This window comes from Cephus cinctus, unplaced genomic scaffold, assembly GCF_000341935.2.
Source record: "Cephus cinctus unplaced genomic scaffold, Ccin1 Ccin1_scaffold0215, whole genome shotgun sequence".
NCBI classification, from domain to species: domain Eukaryota; kingdom Metazoa; phylum Arthropoda; class Insecta; order Hymenoptera; family Cephidae; genus Cephus; species Cephus cinctus.
In genome coordinates, this window is record NW_014332933.1 from 1,107,369 (window position 1) to 1,127,849 (window position 20,481).

At 42.9% G+C, this 20,481-nt stretch overlaps 1 protein-coding gene across 20 annotated transcripts in view; it reads right to left on the reverse strand.

Annotated features, from left to right (window-relative positions):
- Nucleotides 1-20,481, reverse strand: part of LOC107265421 (glutamate receptor ionotropic, kainate 2) — a 92,866-nt gene that overhangs the window by 67,732 nt on the left and 4,653 nt on the right. For all 20 annotated transcript variants that reach the window (XM_025082268.1, XM_025082265.1, XM_025082266.1 and 17 more), the window contains one exon: nt 19,004-19,338. In XM_025082268.1, the coding sequence (XP_024938036.1) occupies nt 19,004-19,076 (73 nt within the window). In that variant the 5' untranslated portion in view covers nt 19,077-19,338. The remainder of the gene's footprint in view (nt 1-19,003; nt 19,339-20,481) is intronic.

The following is a 20,481-nucleotide window of genomic DNA, read 5'->3' on the forward strand; positions in this document are numbered from 1 at the left end:
GGTAGAGAGAATAAGGGTGGATAGGGTGAGATTCGAGACAATTTCAAAGTTGCCGAGAGGATGGTTAATCAGACTGGTCCGCAGCCACTTAGTTCATACCAGGACATCGGCCGCCAGGACGGCGCGGTAAATAAGACTAAAATCCTGAGGGAATAAATGATATAAATATATATATATATACTGATTCTACAATATAATGTTTTCCATTTTGCGAACCTTTTAACCAATCCTCCAAGTGGAATCGATCATTTCACTATGAAGTGGGTATAAAATATTTCCTAGTTCGATTCAATATTTATTTATTTTTAAAAATTTTAATTCCATTTTTGTACCGCCTCCGACTGCACTTCTTAATAATATTTTTCAAGAAATTTAAAATCTGATTATCTTCCAAGCTCAGATGATCGTGTATATCAAGATGCCGATGGTTTTCAAGGATTGACCCCAAGAGTGGTCCCTTTTGGAAGGAGTCCTGGTGTTTCAGTCAGTACAGCCGGCACCCTCTGGTGGGATTAATCAGCACTGATTCAGTAGGAAGGCCAGCTATAAACTACAGCCGTTGATTCATAGGAGAATTCGCACTCCGAATAACTAATGTCATTCGATACTGTTTGAATCTTTGGCCAGGCTGGAATTCCTATAGAGACCCAGTTCGCCAAGACGTGTCTCACGTACGTCCATTGAAAGACGTGCGTGTGTACATTACAGGGAATACATGGAAAATACCATCTGCGGCGTTATCCCGCGGGAACTTCTGGGTAGTTTTCATGAGTAAAGTTTCATCGACTGAATCCTTTCGCAAGCAGGTTACACGTGCATGTGGATGAGCAGGTACGTATGGTACCTAGAAATTGCCTATTGAGACCCAAACGTAGACGAGTTCTAAGACGGTGGTGGGGATGAATAAATAAAAAAATTTTGAATTCCTATTTCTCACCACTTTATCAGCCTCGCCCTGCCCTTTTATCGATTAACGATAATTTCTCATGGGAATTGGGCGAATAGGAGGAAACTGGTGGGCCGTTAATTTGAAATCACGATTCGCCACTGGTAGGAATAATTGCGCGCGAACCGGCGGCCGCCGTGAGTTGCTCTGGTTTATCGGAGTATAATTTACAGATTCCGCGTCCCTTAATTACAATTATCATCGGGCGATGATTGTGAGCTATTACGTAAGTTAACCTAACCCCAACCTAACGGAAAGTCGTAGCTGGAGGAACAACGCCGTCTGGATGTTACGTCCCCGAGGCGATAATTAATAATTCCTCCAATTATATCCATTTGGAAATTTATTATTACCTTTTTTTCCACTAATTAACCACGTAACCGGAAATCGTGTCTCACAGACGTTCAGCTAACTAGATATAAAATTGTCTCGCACGTTTGGGATACGTAGGCGACCTGATGATTTTTAGTCTAAAAATGGCAAAAAAAATTTCGAAGTTATAATTAATCTTGTGTATGAAATTTCTAGGAATTTCCACGTTCATCCAATCGGAGGCTGGAATGATTTCTCGAAATTGAGATCGGTCAGAAACGAAAGGGCAAGGTACCTTAGTCACGATATCAATCAATGCCTTTATCAGAAACCTATTGGGCTCTTGCGAAGTCCTTGACTACGTCTAGTTGCAAGTAGATTTTAGATAGTTTTAATTAATTCAAAAAATCACTCTTTCGTTTCATTCTCTCTCACTCTCGCTCCCGCGGATGGTATATTTATTATTTATATTTATTTTAACAAATATTTTTTTTATCAAATTTCTTCAGAGTTGCATGTCACGTGTTCCTTCGTTTAATCCCATTTCCGTCCCTTGTATATTCTTTTTGTACCGCTCAAACTTGCTGTTTTATTTATTATTGTATTCCTTGTATTTTCTCAAAGCAATTCTTATGAAATCCTTGCGTTAAGCATATCAAAAGGAATATTCTTTTACGTGTACCAAATTTCTTTTCGGAAAAATAAATTTCTTAATAAACAAAAATATAACAGAACCCTTATTCAAAAAGTTGAACGATTGTTATCAGGCTATGATATAACTATAGGTCACAGGTGCGCGTGAGGTAGTATATGTATACATATATTTATATACTATATGAATTTAGCTACCTTTGAGCAATGAGCTTTTAAAGGTGTTATCAAAAGCAGTATCTGATTTCTTAATTTGATAAACGCATAACGAAGTAAAAAATAATAATTCAATTGACTCGTTTGAAGTAAAAATTTGCATCGCGAATAATAGCCCACGAAGGGACTGGGACGGGACGAGAATTGCTTATAAATGCTTCTCCGCGGGATGGAAATAAATTCGAGAGGACATAAATAGCAAGGTCCCTAAACCGCGCGGGATTTTCGGACCTGACAAAAAATTCACGGGCTAAGCAGCAGGAAGGTCCAGCCATTTTTCCAACCTCTCTTTTTCCCTCTTCTCTTTTTTTTTTACGTGCCGCCCTCCTAACATAACACCCCACGATGGACCTTTGCCAAATTGGAGCGTCGCTATTCTTACCCACGCGGAAACTTTTGTTCCACCCTCTCTCTCGATCGACCCTCACCTATGTGTTCCTCCCACGCCGTTTCTCTTCAAAATTTTCAAAACCATCTCTCCATCTCTTTTCTCACGTCTCTCCAGGCCTTATCGGTTTCACAGCATCCGAATCGACAGAGCAAGAAAAAACATTCTATTAATTTTCGCAAAATTATTCGTCGAAGCGAACAATGCTAAAGGATCTTCCAGGTATAATTGATGCTGGGAATCTGGAGAACGAGGAGGCTGCGAAGTTCGTTGTCCATGGCGAACGAAAGGGTTGAATGGTTACCTAAGGGTACAGGGGTAAAGGGTAGAAACCTCATTAATAAACCAACAGTCGGACGAAGATGCGATAAGAATTTTTGCAGGTTAGGTTACGTCTGTCGTATAGTATATATACATATATGTAGTACAGACAGTTTGGTAGCTATTTTCGGTATCTATCTGATCCGATACCCTTCGATTTCTTGAATTTTATTTATACTTTTTCCACTGGCTGTACCGGATGCTGTTCACAAGTATCTTTATCGATACTCCTTTTGGTTTTGTCACTTCTTTTTCTTATGTCTTTAGCTCAGATCGGATCTTGGTAGATTTTTTTTTTTTTATTGAGGCTCGCTCTTCTTCATCTCCCTTTTCCCCTCGATTTTTTGTCTTTTTCTTTTCCCTATAAGAAGAAAAACTCACTAGGCGGCACCGGGAGGAGCAGAGTTACGCGGAACGAAGCATTACGGTAAATCCTCATGAATCCTCGTACCGTTTTACATCATCCGCCGTGCGGCCGTTGCGCCCCGCAACGCGCCTAAACACAGTTTCCTTTTGGGAAGGGTGGTCGGGGGGTCGGATAAAATGAAAAAAAGAATTGGAGTAAATTTTTCAGGATTCTCCTATACCGGGTGTGCTTACCCGACTCTCTTGTCTTTCCTTTTGCTCCTGTGAGAGTCTGTACCTTTTTCAGTACATTTTCCTAACACCTCTGCACAGCGGTGACATTGCGTTAGGCGGCATTTTCTAAATTTCGTTATACAGAAAAACACCCGGATTGCCCGGGGATGACACGTGCACCGGTGACAATTTTTATTTCACGCGACAGCAGGTGTCGCCCGTACCGCATGGCTGGTCACGGGACACGTGTATTTCACAGAATAAATTCCCTTTCTTTATTTACGTTGATCCGACGATTTGCATTTTATTTAAAAATACAGTGGAAATTTCGCAGACAATTCAGACGCTAAGGAAAACAGACCCGTGTCTTACTTATTATTTTTCCAGACTCCTTCGAATCCCGAGTGTACGTGAGAATCTTCTTTTTTTTATTTCCAACTCCTTTTCCTCTTCGTTTTCAGAGCTTTCTTTACGCTACTATCTTTATACTTTAGTTCACAGTCCTTCCTTCTGGGCTGCTGCTTCTATTTCTAACCGCTTTAAGGGTTGCCCGACCATCAAGACTTTTTGGAATTTGAAGTAACCCCCCTTCCCCCACCCGCCGCCCGTTAGTTCTACCCACAAGTGGACTCGGAGGCGCACTTGTCGGTGCAAGTTGTTTTGGTCTCGAAAAAGAAGAAGAAAACGAAAAGAGGGAGAGGGGGGGGGGCAGGGGAAGAAATATAGACTTAGATATATGTATAGAGAGAGTAAGAAGAGAAATAACAGTGAAAATGCTTGGAGAACCGAGTCGCCTTAGTAAATATTGAAATGAAAATTTGAAATTGACGCTCGTCCTGAGACTTTTCGATTCGCGACGTCTAGGGTCAATGGCCCCGATAATGGCGACGTTAAAATTTATTCGCGATTGATTCGCGGAAATGTCACTTTTTCTGTATATGAATAATCACGGATTCCCTTAAATAATTTTTCCGTCTCCGAGCGAAACGTAGACTCTGAATTTTCCTTAAGAAGTTTCGTCGAGTCTGGCTGCTTCCGTGATTAAATATTTGAGTACCGCAGTGACTGACTTTCCTGCGATTCCATTGACTATGTAATATATTTCCATTATCGATAGGGAAGAAGTTGATTTAATAGACATAGAAATTCACTCGGACGAGTTTTCAGTAATGCGGACGAGGGAGGACGAGCGACGAGTATTGAATTTCTATGGGGTGGCGAATAAAGTTTATGAAGATGTCTTGCGAGGCAGATAGAAGATTTAAGGATAATCGGAGAATTGTGAAAAATTTTTAGTTATCTTTTTTTTGAAATATCAAATCAGTCGTATTTCCGTGAAAAATATTTTTCATCGAAATATCAAAAGTCTACGATTTTGTTTTGACGAAAGTGAAAGGATTTTCGAGCGATAGTAAAAAAAAGGGGAAAAATCAAAAAGAAGAGGTCACGACTCGAATTACATTTTCGGATCGACCTTTCTTCTTCTTTTTTTTTTACAAAAAATCACCCTCGGACCCTCCCATTACACATCCACCGACTATTCTCATCCCCGTCCACGGCCCCGCCGACCTCCATTCGAAAAGGTCTTCAGCCCTTGAGGCAAAGTTCCACTTCGTTCTGTTTATTCGAGAGATTTTTCTAACCTTCCAAGATGTCCCAAAAAATATATAATATTTATCGTTCCCGTACGCCCACGAAGGACCTTCCAAGGGTTGCTACCCTGTAACTTGTAGCATCTCGAGTTCACGAAGGTGTTAAGGATCCTGATGCCATACAGAGATTTCACAAGGGTCAAGGAGCAACCCTTCGATGAACTCTCAATCGAAACGACCCCTTTTCACCTTGATAGACTTCTGAGTCTCCCAGAGTCGTTACGGCTCATCAATCGGCAGGGAATTTGGGTAGTTTGAAAATTTCACTCGAAATTCACCGAATCTCGTAAATTTACGAGAGATCGTTTCGTCGAGTTCTTCGATCTTCTCGAAATATTTGCTATTCCGTCCTTTTATCAGGGAAACTGCACCGTATCAGAAGGTCCGATCCTGCACGAGGCTGGTTCCCGGTGTAAATTTAATATAACTTCACTTTTATCTAAATGGGCTTTGGATCTCGTTATCTTCATTAAGCTATAGATATACACACAGGTGTAACCCGCTAACCAAAAGGGCGTTAGTCCGGCAGCGTACTGAATTTATAGCTGGAGATTCCTGTCGCCTAATCCTCCGAGGAAAGGAGGACCTTACCACCTCAAGGAAAGAGGAAGCTCCAGCTACTAACTTAAACTTGCCGAGGACTTCCTGTTATTTAACAGATTTCACTGTCTACCGGAAATACGTCACCTTTGAGCATTCATCGGTAACCTCATATATTTTTGCTTCAACTTTAAAAAATGAAAATTAAAGTGTCCAAGTATTTTTGAAGGATGCTGATTTTTTTTTGCCAACAAGGATTCAGCCCATACGTTCGTCTTTCGGTCCCTCTGGGTATATTCTCAAATTCAATATTAAAACTTGCCAGATTTTATTATGCAGCATCTTCTCGCTTGGTCCATTAGTCCTAACTGTATGTTACAAGATAATCCTGTTATCACTCGGATAAAGAGAAGCGTCATAAACTCATAAAGTAGACACTCGGAACAAGAGAAAACATTTTTCTCGGTAATAAATTAAAAAAAATTTACCTTTTTTTCAAATTCATCTCGATGCCGTCTATGAAAGATATTGTTAAGAAAAAAAGAGATGAACGCTCGTTAAAAATTAATCTGTCACCGTCTACGCAAGAAAAATTCCGTTGCTTTGCAAAAATCGATAAACCTCTTAAAGTTTTTCGAGACTCGCGAAATAATATCAACCACTGTTCTTTTCATGTGTTTATTTTTTTTTGTTATGAAACGCCTTTCATCCATTCTCAAAAATCTTCAGCGCCTGTTTCTCAGGCAGAACTGATCGTTGCAAAATCCTTGGTAAGGAGGTTTCCTTTTACCGGAAGTACCGGACGCTTGATAATCTCAAGGATTCTCTGATTCAATTCAACGGAGTGCCCTTCATTCAATATTCCAATGGCTAATTACTCTTGCTCAGTTCCACGAAAAGCTCCGTCAGAGGTCCAGCCGACTGTTCGCCAGAAAATGTTCTCTCAATCAGTAAATTCGAGCGAATCAATGAGTCAGTAACCAGCGAACTTTTCACAATAAAGAAAAAATCCTTTTATAACAACCGGTATGATGAAAAACAAAGGAAATTTAAAAAAATCTCCTAATAAACAACTTTTCCAATTTCACCGGAAACAATAACCGAGGGGGTGCGAAGTAACTGAATTACCCCATGAAGTGTCTCCGAAATCGAAGATTCTCATCGGCGACAGGAATTATCCCAACTACCTTTCTTACACGACATAAAGTCATTGGACCGAGTTAAATCCGCGAGGGATTCCGCAGCATCCCTGTAAAACAGAAATAGGCTCAGTCTGAAGACGCTGGTCGTCTCTGGCGTCGTAGCTCTGATGACGGGAAGTTCAAGGTTTTATGGGCTCCAGCCTCGAAAGTTCCTATGGCGCCACAAGGGCTGCCGTACAAAACGGGAGACACACAGTGTATAGTCCATATAGAGAGAATAGGGGACATAGTAGGCCATGCCTATACAGAGAATCCAGGAAGAGTCGCGTATCTAGGGCCTGGAAAGAATTGAAGAAAATGCCTGTTGGCTCCCCTGTTTCGTCCGGCGTTTCCACCCCCTCGGCCCAAATGAATTGTTAAAATAAACTCTCTCTACTTTTACTATACGACTCTGTCTCTCTTTCTCCATCCTTAACCACTTCCCATTCATACTCCTCTTTCTCTCTCTACATACACAGCCTGTCCTTCTCTTACTTATTACTTCCAGATCCTTCCTTCCGCTCGCTATCTTGGACCTTCGAATTTCGTTAATCGAACTCGTGGGACATTCGGATCGACAGTTTTATAGATAGAAACGGAAATTGGTTTTGTATACGAGGAGCCGGAATTTCGTAGCGATCTATGCTGTGTATATATAGCTATACACAGATAGCATACGTAACAATAGTATACACATGCCGATATAAATTTTCGATAACAATTATTTACTTGTCCATCCTATATTTCTAACGATTATTATATTTTTCGTGATTTCAGGCATTTTTTGAATAATTAACGAAAACGCAATCGAGAGTATACAAGGTGAGTAATAATTTTCTGTCAGGAATTTGTCATCAGTAATTTTCAAGGTCGATCGCGTTTCGTAAAGTGGTCCCTGGAAAATTCTATGGAGATTTTACCCTATTCTGCTATTTCATCCCCAAACAAGAAAACACGTACCAACGTACGTTCTATTATGGGATATACGCACGTATGACGACACGATGGGAAAATATCAAAATTGCGTGTAAAACGCAAAGCGACAACTGAGCGTCGCGAGAACCGCGAAATATTCGCGACTCTGAATTTCGGTTTAGCCGACTATCAGAAATACATGGACCAATGTCAAATCCCAGAAGCGCAACACAAACGGGGCTCGTTAATTTCGCGTCTAAAAAAAAAAAATAAATAAAAGGGGATAAAGCATTTTCCCGAATGCGTCCGGTGGTGCGAAAGTGCTCGAGAGGAAATTTCATTTGGCGATGAGATCTCAAAGTGATTCGAACAGAGAAAGAGAGTACAGCTTGTGAATGAGTAACGCTCGTAATATCGAGACTGGTCCATTTTCTCCTCTCTGAGAAGATCAGTTAATAAAAAGTTAATTACGACTACCAATTACACCCAACACGTACGACTGGCCGATGCATGGCTACACTACGCGCGCGTCCCATTTCACTTCGTGAGATGAATTTAATCTGAGATCGATAGAGAAGCTCATCCTCTATTTTCCAATGAAGCTTAGGTAAGATCATGCGGCTTAATCCTGGATAAGATTATTGGAACCGTCCAGAAGAGATCGAACCCTAACGACACCCACAAGGGGGTAAACCGTGTTACACCCTATCAGATGAACATGGACCATCAAGATTTTTACCTTAAAAATCATTTTCCAAGAAAACTCGGCCGAGACGTAAGGATGACAATTAATTTAAAAAAAACCCCGCCCCTTTCTTACCGGTCGTACCCGATCAATTCGAAGTTATCGAGCGTACATTTTTATGGCTCAAATATCTTGGTTTGTTCGGAATTTCTCTATTTACTTTTACTCTTTCTTTTTTTTTCGGTAAATCTCCAATGGACCGAGATACCAATAATTGTCAGTTAACTGATAAATTGTCAAATTACTCATAGTCTCTATTAATTGTACAAAGACCCAAGTTTCGTTTATTTCATTTTTCTTCCTTTCTTCCTTTCTCTCATTTCTTCGGCAGAGTAATTAAAAAGTATCGGAAGCCAAGCTCTTGATAGATCGACTGCAATAATACTCGTGCCGATAAACGCGAGCATGAGTGGAAATGGATGCCATTGAGCGGAAATACTACTTCAATGAAAATACTTTTTACTCTGCCAAAAGAGCCAGTCGCTTCCATTCTTTCTATAACGCGACCATTTTGCACGTAGTACAGATATTACATAGAGTGGTATACAAAATTACATAGGCAAAAAAAAAAAGAAATGAAAAATAAAAAATACACATTCGTGTAAAAAATGTGTCGTATAAATTTTCAAAGGATATCAACCAATTGTATCGAATAATTCAATAGACCTAATTCACCGTGAGCAATGTTACAATAATAATAACAACGACAATTTATTAAGCATTCACAATCGAAGCATCGACGCACGTCGACGGATGCTCGAGATCCAAAGCATTCCGTCCAATTAGGACTTGGACCATGTTAAACTCGGTTTTACAGAAACGAGGAAAGTTGCTCCCAATCGGTTTCCACGATTCGAAGTTGAAGCTTGGCTCCTGCCTTATAGTTCGAGTGAAATTCGAAGCTAGCGAACGAGGGATAGAGATTGGAGCTAGAGGAAGTCTGGTTGATTTAGTTAATCAAGCGTGACGATAATGAACATTCGCCAGTCAGATTAACTTCGCGTGTAGGAAAACCGGAGAGAAAGCATTAACGAATGTTAGGGAATCGCTCCCCATTCCCATTGTTGTTATACGAAGATCGTTAATGGCGATCGTGGCTAATCAGATAAGGAGATCCCTCCCAACCGGAAACTTGGGAACTTCGAGAAGGAAGCATATCCCCAAGACCGAGACGCCTAATCGGCCGTGACTCGCGTAGTGCCGTGTTCGTCGAAGCGTGAGGTTGCCAGGACGAAAATGAAAATTGGCACCGATACTACGGTAGGTTAAGGTTGGGTCGATTTGTTTGGTTCGTAAAAGAGTAATTAGGCAGGCTGATGATATAATTAAAGAAAATCCTATAAGGATAAGCTGGAAAGCCCGAAGAATTATTTAGCTGGTAGCTATACGGAGGAAAAAAGTAGTTTCGACCTAATTATACCTTGTTAATTTGTCTAATGAGCCGGAAGTGCATGGTCAATGAGATTCCGGTGGTTTTCCCTACCTCTTTGTCCCACGTAGCAGCGTACATTCCACAAATGCGCACATAAACATTCTGCCAGCCGCGGCTAGATACATTTTCACTAACTGCTACAGTCTCCAACTTTTTCCATTCCTTTTTTTTTTTATTCCCGAGTCTTTCACAGGACCCCGCTGCAGGATATGAAAATATCATTGAATTCCAAGAAAGGAGGATCCGCAGCTGCTCCAGGGACCAGGCTAGACTCGAGATCTTTTGTGAGGAGAGAAAGCTTTCAAATACCATCTCGTAATAACGCTCCATGGTGGCGCCACCCTCTCTCTCTCCCACCCACAGCCATGAATTAAACTAATACAAGAGTGTCCCCACTGCATCCCTGGTCGCCGTTCCTGTTGGCTCCTCTCGACCAGAGGAACTTTGAGAAATCCCTGCTCCGAGGTATATCGGCACTGTAGGTCGATCCCTTCTAAGGCGTCGGGACGTCTGGAGCGTCGGGGGACGTCGACGCATCTGGTGGATACGGCGCTGGGTTCGACAGGCTGATCTCATCGCCGAAATGACTGCATGTTCCACATCCCGCCCGACAATATCAGCCTGTTAACCCTGCCCATCGGCTCTAAGCTCCATTGTGAATGGACCTTTATTATCTCTCTTCACATTCCCCCAGTCTCTTTGAGTCTCCGGGTTCCCTTCCTTCCTTCTGTCTTCTTAACTTCCCACGCAGCCCTTTTTCAGCCCCTCTCTGGAAATATACCAACCCCCCTTTGATCCGTTCGATCCATCTACCTTTTTTTTCCGACTACCCGGTAGAGAACAGAGAACCAGCCACTCTTTTTTCCATTCTTCTCTCGGTGCGTCGCGGTCCATCCTCTTTCTAAACGATGCTGGACCATTCAGTCGGGTGGTATCGAATCATCGAACTATTGAAGCGCCGTCGGATGGGTCGAGCACGAGTTACAACCGGAAGAGGTGGTGGGGGAGGCACGGTAGGACATGCGTGAGGCTCCGATCAACGGCGGGATCGTAGTCGGTCAGGTCAGGAAGTCCTTGGTGAAACAGGGCACAGACTCCTAGAAGTTGTTGAACGGAATGAGTTGGGCTAAGGAGAAGGATGAGGCTCAGGATGGTAATGTTTCGTGGTGGAGATGAGAGGATAAGAAGATTTGAAAAGGGAGGGTTAGGCCCATCTCTAACGTCGCTCTATCCTCTTCGGATTCCTCCCGGAAGCTATTGATTTTCGCTCTGGATATATTGGGGAGGAACAGCATCATTTGCGGAAAAAAATAGTCTGTGCCAATAGGTAAGTGGTAGAAGTTCCTGCGGGATTTTCCGCAGAACGGATGTGCGACAACACAAGGATGAGTCGGTGAAGGAAGGGGAAGGGTTTGGATCGGGAAGAAAAGTATCCTGGGTAGTTCGTGACGTGACGCGACGATACTTCTTCTGGTTTCCTGAGAAACGGAGAATTTCCAGATATATATATGATATATATCCAATGAGAGTATCGATGTGAAAAAATGTTGTGTACGCGCCTTGATACTTGATTACGTAAAGTCTCGAGTGCACACTGTCTAAGACACTTGGTGCTTCAAGTCCGAAAGAGCCGATGCCAGCGCCCTCTCGCCGAGTGGCGTTTTCGGTGACTACGGGCAGTCCAGCACGAAGAGGAAGCATCGATAGCGAGAGGAAGAAGGGAGAGTGAGAGAGAGAGAGAGAGAGAGAGAGAGAGAGAGAGGGAGGGACAGTAGCTCCAAAAGAAGGAGGAAGCCGAAAGGGAAGTTCGTGCGTCATTTGCCAGGATACGTTTCGACGAGCCATCCTGACGTACATCAAGCTCCGCCGATAACGTCGCTCCGTGTTATTACCGGCAATTTTTAAAAATTATCCTTAACTTGCTTTCCGAGCGTGTCTCGTTTTTCAAACTTTATTATAGATTCCTGCAGTTGCGAGAGGAAGCGAGAGAGAGAGACGAGGACTCGCGCCAAGGATTTCCTAGGACTCGTCGACGAGATCCTTTGCGACAATGAGAAACGGCCTCCTCGTTATCTCGTTGGATTGAGACGGAGCGAACTCGATTTCGTGAGCCTTAAGGTGACGGGGGATGAAATATTAAATGCGCGGGTCATTCGACTTCATTAAAGAACCACGGGGCGAATGACGATAATAGCACTGGACACTGTAGCATCGTCTATCCTATGTCTGTTATCATGTACGTATATACATATATGGCAGAATCGTTCTTACGGGAGATTTATCAAAAATTGAGTTGACTGGGAGATCCTAACCTAACCTTCGTACCGGCAGCCTAATCACATCTAATCTTTGCCGAACGACACAGTGTTTAACGAACAATGGGGGGAAACTCGGGTCGTTTGACATCGACAATGCCTGTTTTCCCGGGGACGAATTCAACGGGCGATGGTTGGAAAGCAGCGACAAAGGACGCGGCGAATGAAGAAACGTGGCGGAGATAAGAACCAGTAGTATTTCTATGCCCTAAAAGGATTTAGTGTCCTGCGACTCTAAACGAAGTCGACGATTCGCTCTTTTGTGTTAATGTTCTTAAAAAAAAAAAGAAAGAAAGAATGAAATTTTTTTCCTCAAAATTACCGGATTCAATGAAAATTTGACGAAAATTCGAAAAAAATTGTCAAAATAAATTACGTAATCGCCGATAACAATGCATTGAATATTGGAATAATTATAAGTCTTGTACGTGAAACGTGCTGGTATCTTGAGCTGAAAGAAAAAGAGCGATAAGCATTTTCATCCACGTGTCTCCCATTCCCCGACGCATACCAGACTGGCTGGACCGCGCTTGTCTGGAATAACAATTCACATATGACGGAATACGTGACGCGTGTCATTTCGTAAATAATAACGTCGTAACATTCCCCTACGTGCGATGCCGGACGTATTTACATTTACAGCTGCGCAAAGGAGCCGATATGCAGCTGACACGTCTTCGGACTCCTATGCACCCGATCGTCCCCATTCTGTGCGGAACATACGGTGCCGTAGGGTAGGTCAGGGACATCGTCATTCGATATCAGGATAGGTCACGCTTCTCCACTTATCTATTTGACATACTGGAAGGGTAGGTCAGTAATTCACCCCTATTGTGTTCCACGTCTTCGTATCCAAAGACAGCTCCGGCGTGAAATACCTATATATACGATTTGAGTAGGAAGAAGGGTCTAATGTCCCGTTAGAAAAGGCACCCTTGAACACGTATTTTTTACATTCGAAAATCGTAGCGTCCCGGCGATAGTCTTATCTGTCTCTGTATCCGGATCGAAGATTAGCACCGGGCGGGGATGATCTGCGGGATAAGGGATGAATTTTTCATTCGGCCAAAAATACGCTGTTTAATACCGTTCGGATGGTACTGAAAGTGAGTCCGTAGCCGTGCACGCGGACGATGCGGATTCCGCGCGCGGCCGTTGCGGAAAAGTTTATAAGTGGAAAGTGCCAGTAAGCGCCAGCCAGGCAGTCAGCCAGACGGCACCGTTGGCCAAGTGTGGAAATTAAAATTTTTCGTCACCACGTGCACCAGTGGCGCCACCTACAAGTGGGCCAATCGAACATGGCGTCGATATCAGCCCCTCTTAAGGTTAAGTATCCCCCGGATATCCGCAAGAGGAACCAGAGAAAAGAAAGGCGTGTCTTAAGGTCGATCTTCGGCAAGGTTGGGGGTATCTGGGAAAATCGCGTCAATGCTAAGAGGATTAAGAGTACCCGCATCAGGGTCGTTTAAGACGATAAGAGTTCATACCCTTATCCCCGGCCATTATCAATCCCTATTTTGAAAGGCCTGAAGATATATAAAAAAAAAAGGAAGAAAGGAGTCCATAAGATATACGCAAACGTCCCACAACGATTTTTCACAAAATTATCCAAGAATCCTCAAACCGTTTCGGCAACTACGTACAGCGTCTTCATCGGGCGAGGATCGGCTCAAGAATTTTCCATGCGGATCGCACGCGGAATAAATACGTGCTCGATCGGCGATTTGATCTAGAGTCTCTCTATATGGGAATTCTTCGACGGCCGAAGGACGAGGCTCCAGGAGCACCAGGAATTCGAGAAATTTCTCCTTTAGTCCCGATGGGCCTTTTCCCCCTTGTCTTTCTCCATTCTAATTTGCTTACGATTTTCCCACGACGGCCTAGGGGGAGGATGCCATTAAAGGGAGTCTCCTACCGCTTCTTCTACTTCCTTCGATCTTCCCTTATCCTGCTGTCTTCTCCTCGTTCACATTTTTATTCCCCACGTATTTCTCCACCCGCCCACCCGTCCAACTATATATATATATATATATATACTTCTTAAAGCTCTTTTTCGAATAAAGTCCACGTGACAATTGCAGACTGCGCTGCTGCGATGCATCGCACAAATGCACAAGGCGAATGTTCATGTCTGCGATGTGGATCAAGGCTCGAAGCCGATACTTACCTACTAGGAATTCCGATATTGCAACTCAGCGCTTTGCGCCTTGTTCCCTTTACATGGAAACCCACCACGTGGTTATATATACATTATATACATATGCACGGACATAACGTACGATACGTACCTGTGCATAGACCGGTGTATACGAATATACATATATATACTACGTATAAGGTGTGAACGACATTATCGAAATATTCATCAGACAATTATTCACCCCTATTCACATTATTACAGAGCGAATGAGAAACCCTGAAGAAGGATGCAGCGTCAGGTGTACTCAAGCAATGTTGATAACAAAAGGTTCAAGAGTTTCTTGCGGGGGGAGTAAAGTTCCTGTGACTTTAGGGGCTACGGCTGAAGTCGAGGCAAAAGACAACAGAGGGTTAAATTATGCATGGAGAACGATTCAGGCCCAAAGGGCATCCAGTAAATTAGAGAAAAGGTGCCCGGCCGTGTTAAGGGACCAAGGGAGAGAAACGCCATCGGTAGACTAAGGTAGACTAAGCCACATCCAAGATCGAGGATCTTGCTTCATAATCATAGTAATTAACCGCTAACCAGATAAAAGGTAGAAGATAAACTTCGTCCCGGGACAAGGTCCTTACCTCGTCCTTTTTTTTGGGTCCGTGGGCTTGTATCTGTTTAGCATCCATTTTAATGTAGCTACTGTCTTCTTAACTCTTACGTAAAACTGAGTGGCTGCCCCTTCCTAAACACACGTCGACCCCAAACCCAAAAGGCGCAGCGATATCAATTAAGACGGGCCATAAAAATGTTTTACGTCCACTGTTTATTATATTTTGGAATTTCGCAACCCGAAAGCTCTAATTTACTGCCACTTGTGTACTACGATATACTTATTGGAGATTTTAATTTTCCGATAATTTTCTGATAATTTTCCTTGGGCCACGTCATTAAATTACCCATGAGCCTTCCTCCACGATAAAAGACTTGTCAGCTTTACTTTTCGCAATTTTACCTTCACTCCTATTTTTCCCTTTTTCTTTTCTTATACCATTATTTTTCTTCCCTACAACCAGACCTCTACTCTTCGTCACCCCCACCTGATCTCATCGTTCTCGATGAACACGGTAAAATAACCAAAAAGTCACGGAGCCTTGACTAATTGGAGAATTAATACGGCACAAAGTATTTGTAAGAGGGTTGCTGCTGGCACCCGATCGGAGTATAGAATTGGATCCGCCATTTGCCTTTTTCATGCAGACATCCAAATGCCACGTGCTCGTTCAAGATTAATTTCGATTAGACAGGAAAAGCTGCTAGAAAATTGCACGTAATTGTGAGCACGTAGCTGTGACTGGTTTTCGGCCTCCTGGGAGGGTGGAATATTGTCATCCCTTCTCACTGAGGGTAATATGATTTTACTGTCGGCGAATGGGGACAGAGCGGCCTCTGGAGCTCGCTTCGGCAGAATCAGAAAGTATACCTATACGTATAGTGGTAGGAGTGTGCGAAGGGGGTGGTGGCACGGGGGATGATGTAAACTAACCAGAACGAAAGTATGGACGTAAAGAAAATGAGCCGAACCATCATTCCCTGTTTTTTCTCTTTATTCCCCTTCCCCCTAATTTGACTACATCTACGCGGGTGGATTAAATGAAAATTGACAATGTCGAATTTTTAACCATTCTTGAGGTAGCGCGAAAGAAAAAGACAATTTTTCCAAGAGGATATTATTTTTTATACATTTGCCTCTCTGTAATTTAGACTCTATCCTGTCCTCCTTCACTCTATCCCGTTCTTCTTCATTCCTCATTCATTTCTTATAGTCACTCGCTCGACGTATCTAACCTCAAATACCCCACTGCTAAGCCTGCTTGAGAGCTTTTGACCTACAGTCTCCATTGGGAATACATTTAAAATAAAAATTAATCAGTCCAAAAATCTTTTTGAGTAAGACAGCAGGGATATTACAATCCCCTTAGACCTCCCAATGTGTTTCTCATAGAAAAAGTAACAGTCCGTAGTGAATTTTACTGAGACTGAGAACATCATAGAATCTCGGAATGTTCTTTGTCTGTTGAGTATATTGGATCTATCGAAATTCTCACTCTGTCGGTAAGCAGCTTCAATGGCCTGAAGCTCGCTGAGCATAAAGTAACTCGGCAATACTTAATATACGATGGTCTCATTCATCCTACGGAAATATCTTCATCCCTATCGGGTATTCCCCGGGCTTATAAATACGAGGATAAAATGGCCGCGAGCACCGTCGAAGGTAAAGGAACATAAAAGCTACATAAGTGGGATATAACGTTGCCGTATAAATTCCACAAGCGTCTTAAGTTCGTGCTTCAAATACGAGCGATGCATTTCTATATCGTGATCTCGTCCCGAGCGACTCGGCTGCGAGAAAACGGCGAGTCAAATCACGAGTCGGAGAAGCGGCACATAACCCGACCGCCATGATAACTTATCGGCCGGACCAATCTGAATTTCGAAAGCCGCCGCCGCATGCTTAGGGCAGCACTAGTAGCCCGATTGCGGACGGTAGACAGAGGGTATCTGCTGTAAATATCTATTCCTTTTTCGAATGGACATTCTCGTTAGTATTGATGACTGTCCTCTGATACTTGCGATAATGTAAGTTAGGTTAGGTTAGATTACCAGATTGCCCAAATCGTAAAAGGGCTCTCGGGGTCCATCGTTCGACCGATAGTTGCCACGGAATACGGTAGAGGGTGCTTAGCGTCGTAAATGACGGCTTTCGAACATACGAAATTACGACCTATGACGATCGAAAGAACCCTCGATAACAATCGATGGCTCGTCTCGCGTATTGAACTCTTGTCGCTGAACCAACAGGGGGTAGTCAGGCCTTTCTGGAGCTTCTGGGTATATTAAAATTACTATTGGCGAATCCTCAAATCTGGGGTCATAGGTGAGGGTAGAGTTGATAAAACCGGAAATGAGGACCGACGTGTGGAAATGACGGGTTTTTTAGAAAAGAAAAATTTAAGAACCATCTTTGCATTGTGATTCTGAAGAATTGCATAAATACACGAGCTGTATCAGGTATTCTTTGCAGCTTCCTTATATTTCGAAGGGGTAGAAAAATCAGGCGGGATCTCTCGCGATACGTTTGCGGAATGTCGATGAGGGATGACGGAAACCGCATGGCCTTCCTATGGTTAGTTAGACTTTTATTTTTCGGTCTTGCGAAGTTAAGGCTCGAAACTGAGGGTGGAATTCAAGAAAATGTGCGGACGTGTTTATTTTATTATTTTTCCTTACACTGTATTATTAGGGGGTTGGTAGCTTGGTTGCTCTCGTGCATCATAGGTTCGATGATTGGTTAGTCTTGAATATGTAAATTTTTTTGTTAACTTGCTTTATATTTTTTTTTTGGGTTTTGGTATTTTCCGCTAATTATTATAAATGGCAGTACCGAATCTCAAAGGCGCAACCCTTAACGTGGCTCTGACAATTTTGTCCAAGATCTGCTTTTTCCTTCCCAGCTCGGTGCACCCGGATGCGACGTAATTCTTCCAATCAGTGAGGCTGCATTTGTGGGACGTTGCAGGTGCGCTGCATACAAACCCAGACTATCCCGTTCCACAGGGTGATAACCAACTCTTGTCAGTAAAACGTACCTCTAGGGGTAGGTGGACGCCCCCTGTACCAACCCTCCTTCGAGGAGCCTCGGATGCATCCTATTACCTCAAAGCTTCGTATAATTTTCGCTTTCCGAATTATTTCGAGACGCGACAACCTTCGAATTCTCACGAGGATATATCCTTGGGTGAAGAAGCGTAGCTGCTGCGCCCTCGCGGAAATTGGTGGGAACTTAATTTACTAAATTTCTAGTTTCCCTATTGAAATCAGGTAAACTCGACCGTCTGTTAGTCTTCGTTCCGTTTGTTTGGCCTTCTCGTAATTCCCTAATGGGTTCGCAAAGTCCGAACTGCTTGCTAACCCCGATTCGAGATAGAGGGCAGCAGCAGCGTCTTCTGATTGGAACCAGACACTCCGCACGTTGTCCGAAGGGAAGTTCGCCGTTAGGATGATTTCCGGCAAGAGATTAAAAATGATCCTACGGTAAAGACGCAAATAAGTATTAGGACACTTATTTCTAATAAGTATCTCTATATGCTTCTTCTTGGACTTGCTCAACTTTTCTTCGCGATAGCTCGATATACTTGCTAGCCCAGAAACCGGAAGTAGACTAGCCATAATTTCAGGATGTTTTCAAAAGTCTCGTACCATCCGTTTCGAGTTCCCTTTTTCTCCATGAGACCAGCTTTAAATCGGTTTACCAGACAGTCGTGCATGGGGAAGCTAGTAAAGTGCGAAAGCGCAGCCCGCGGAATTACGAGCTCCTATTCGGCGTAAAGCGATTCAAATTCGAGGAACAATTTCTGCCGTAAACTTTTACAGCGAGATTGCGCTCCTATCTTTATGGCCGGATTTTCCATGCGGCGATCGCGTCCTTGAGTAACAGATGGTACCCTTATGTACGTGACAATTCGGTTCGCGATATCGATCTTAGATCCGTTTCTAACGGGTGGTCGGGAAGAGACGGAAAAAAAAAAATGAAAAGTTACTCCCAAGAGTGCCGTGAATTTCACGTGAAAAAAATAGTGTATACGCTCGTAGAAGAAGAGAGATAAGGCGGGACTCACCGATTCTGATAACAGCTGGCAGCGACATGGCAGTGGCGACCAGAATGAGGACGATGGCGAAGAGCAGTGCCATTTTGTGGAGAAATACGAGCAACAAGCACTGCCGCGCACCTTCCCCTTTCTATTGTTTATTTTTGTTTTTAAAAAAACTTTTCCTTCCAATATTTTCCAATTTCTAACACCAAGACATGACTATTCGCCTTACGACGGATTCCGTGGGATTTATCGCGATACTCTGCACAGGGTTCACTGATTCACAGACACTTCCGGTTTTTTCTAGGCGTTCGCCAATCCTTCCCTGGAACCATCTCATCCATTACTGGCTTCTCTTCGAGCTGAAACAATCAAGAGTACGGGGCTTAATGATCCGAATTAATAAGCTTGCATTCGTGGTCCATAGATGGCGTATCAACTATCTAAATCTTTATCTCTTTTTCTTGAGGTCGTCGCCACGGACGCCCTTGGACTCTAATGGTACTTTGGACTAATGGATGCCAACTGCTTTGCTTCCACGAGACACAGAAGGATCTTGGGGATTGCTGTGCAATTCGAGCAGGTGGTTGAAACGCACCAAAAATATTCTGGTAGTCTGGAAAATTTTTTATTTTAATATACCTAGGAGAAGTAAGATATAAAATAATAAAATAGTATTACTTAATTTCTATGGTTCGGTAACGATGCTCGAATTAAATGCAAAGACGTAGAGAAAGCTTAAATGAAAATTTCATTCGTCAATATTTTACGATGACATTTCCCAATTGGCGGTGGGACTTTTTTAAACTTCGTCGCATGCAAATCCGATCGCGATTCGAATTTTCTAAAATTTAGTTAACGGAGTATCGTGAATTTATTTATTTTTTTTTTTTCGATCGATCGCACTTTTATGCAATATATTTTCTTCGGTTCAACAGCCCTAAGTCCGTTCAGTCGGAAACTGTTATTACGTATATAAATTGATTTTGTAATTTTTAAGTTTTTTATTTTTTACAAAAAATTTGTAATTTTTATTTCGTGTCACGACTAGCAATGCCCGAAAATAAAATAAAAGAAACGCGAACGAATTTTCATTACTTGCCTAATACTATCAAGGATCGTCCATCTCCCTCTCTCAAGCCCACCTACCTTCCTCCCATAAAGGACTGTAACGATACCAGAATGAAACAGTCCACTTTTACCAGGGTAGTTTCGACTCTAGCACCAAATCGTTTCGTTTTTCCGGGTTTCGTTCCAATTTCGCGAATTCCATTCGACCCAGAACGGACCACTCGAAATCCCGCCATTTTTCATCCGTTTGATCTGTCACGTTCGCACGCGATCCATGAAGCGTCGTGCAGTTTGACGATGACGACTTCGGACAAGGCGATTACGTGAGTACGAGCTTGATGGAGAGGAGGGAGGAGGCGTCGCGACGCTCGCCGTCTGATTTACGAGGACGATGGCGACAATCGCCCCAAAGGAACTGAGCCACCCCAATGAAG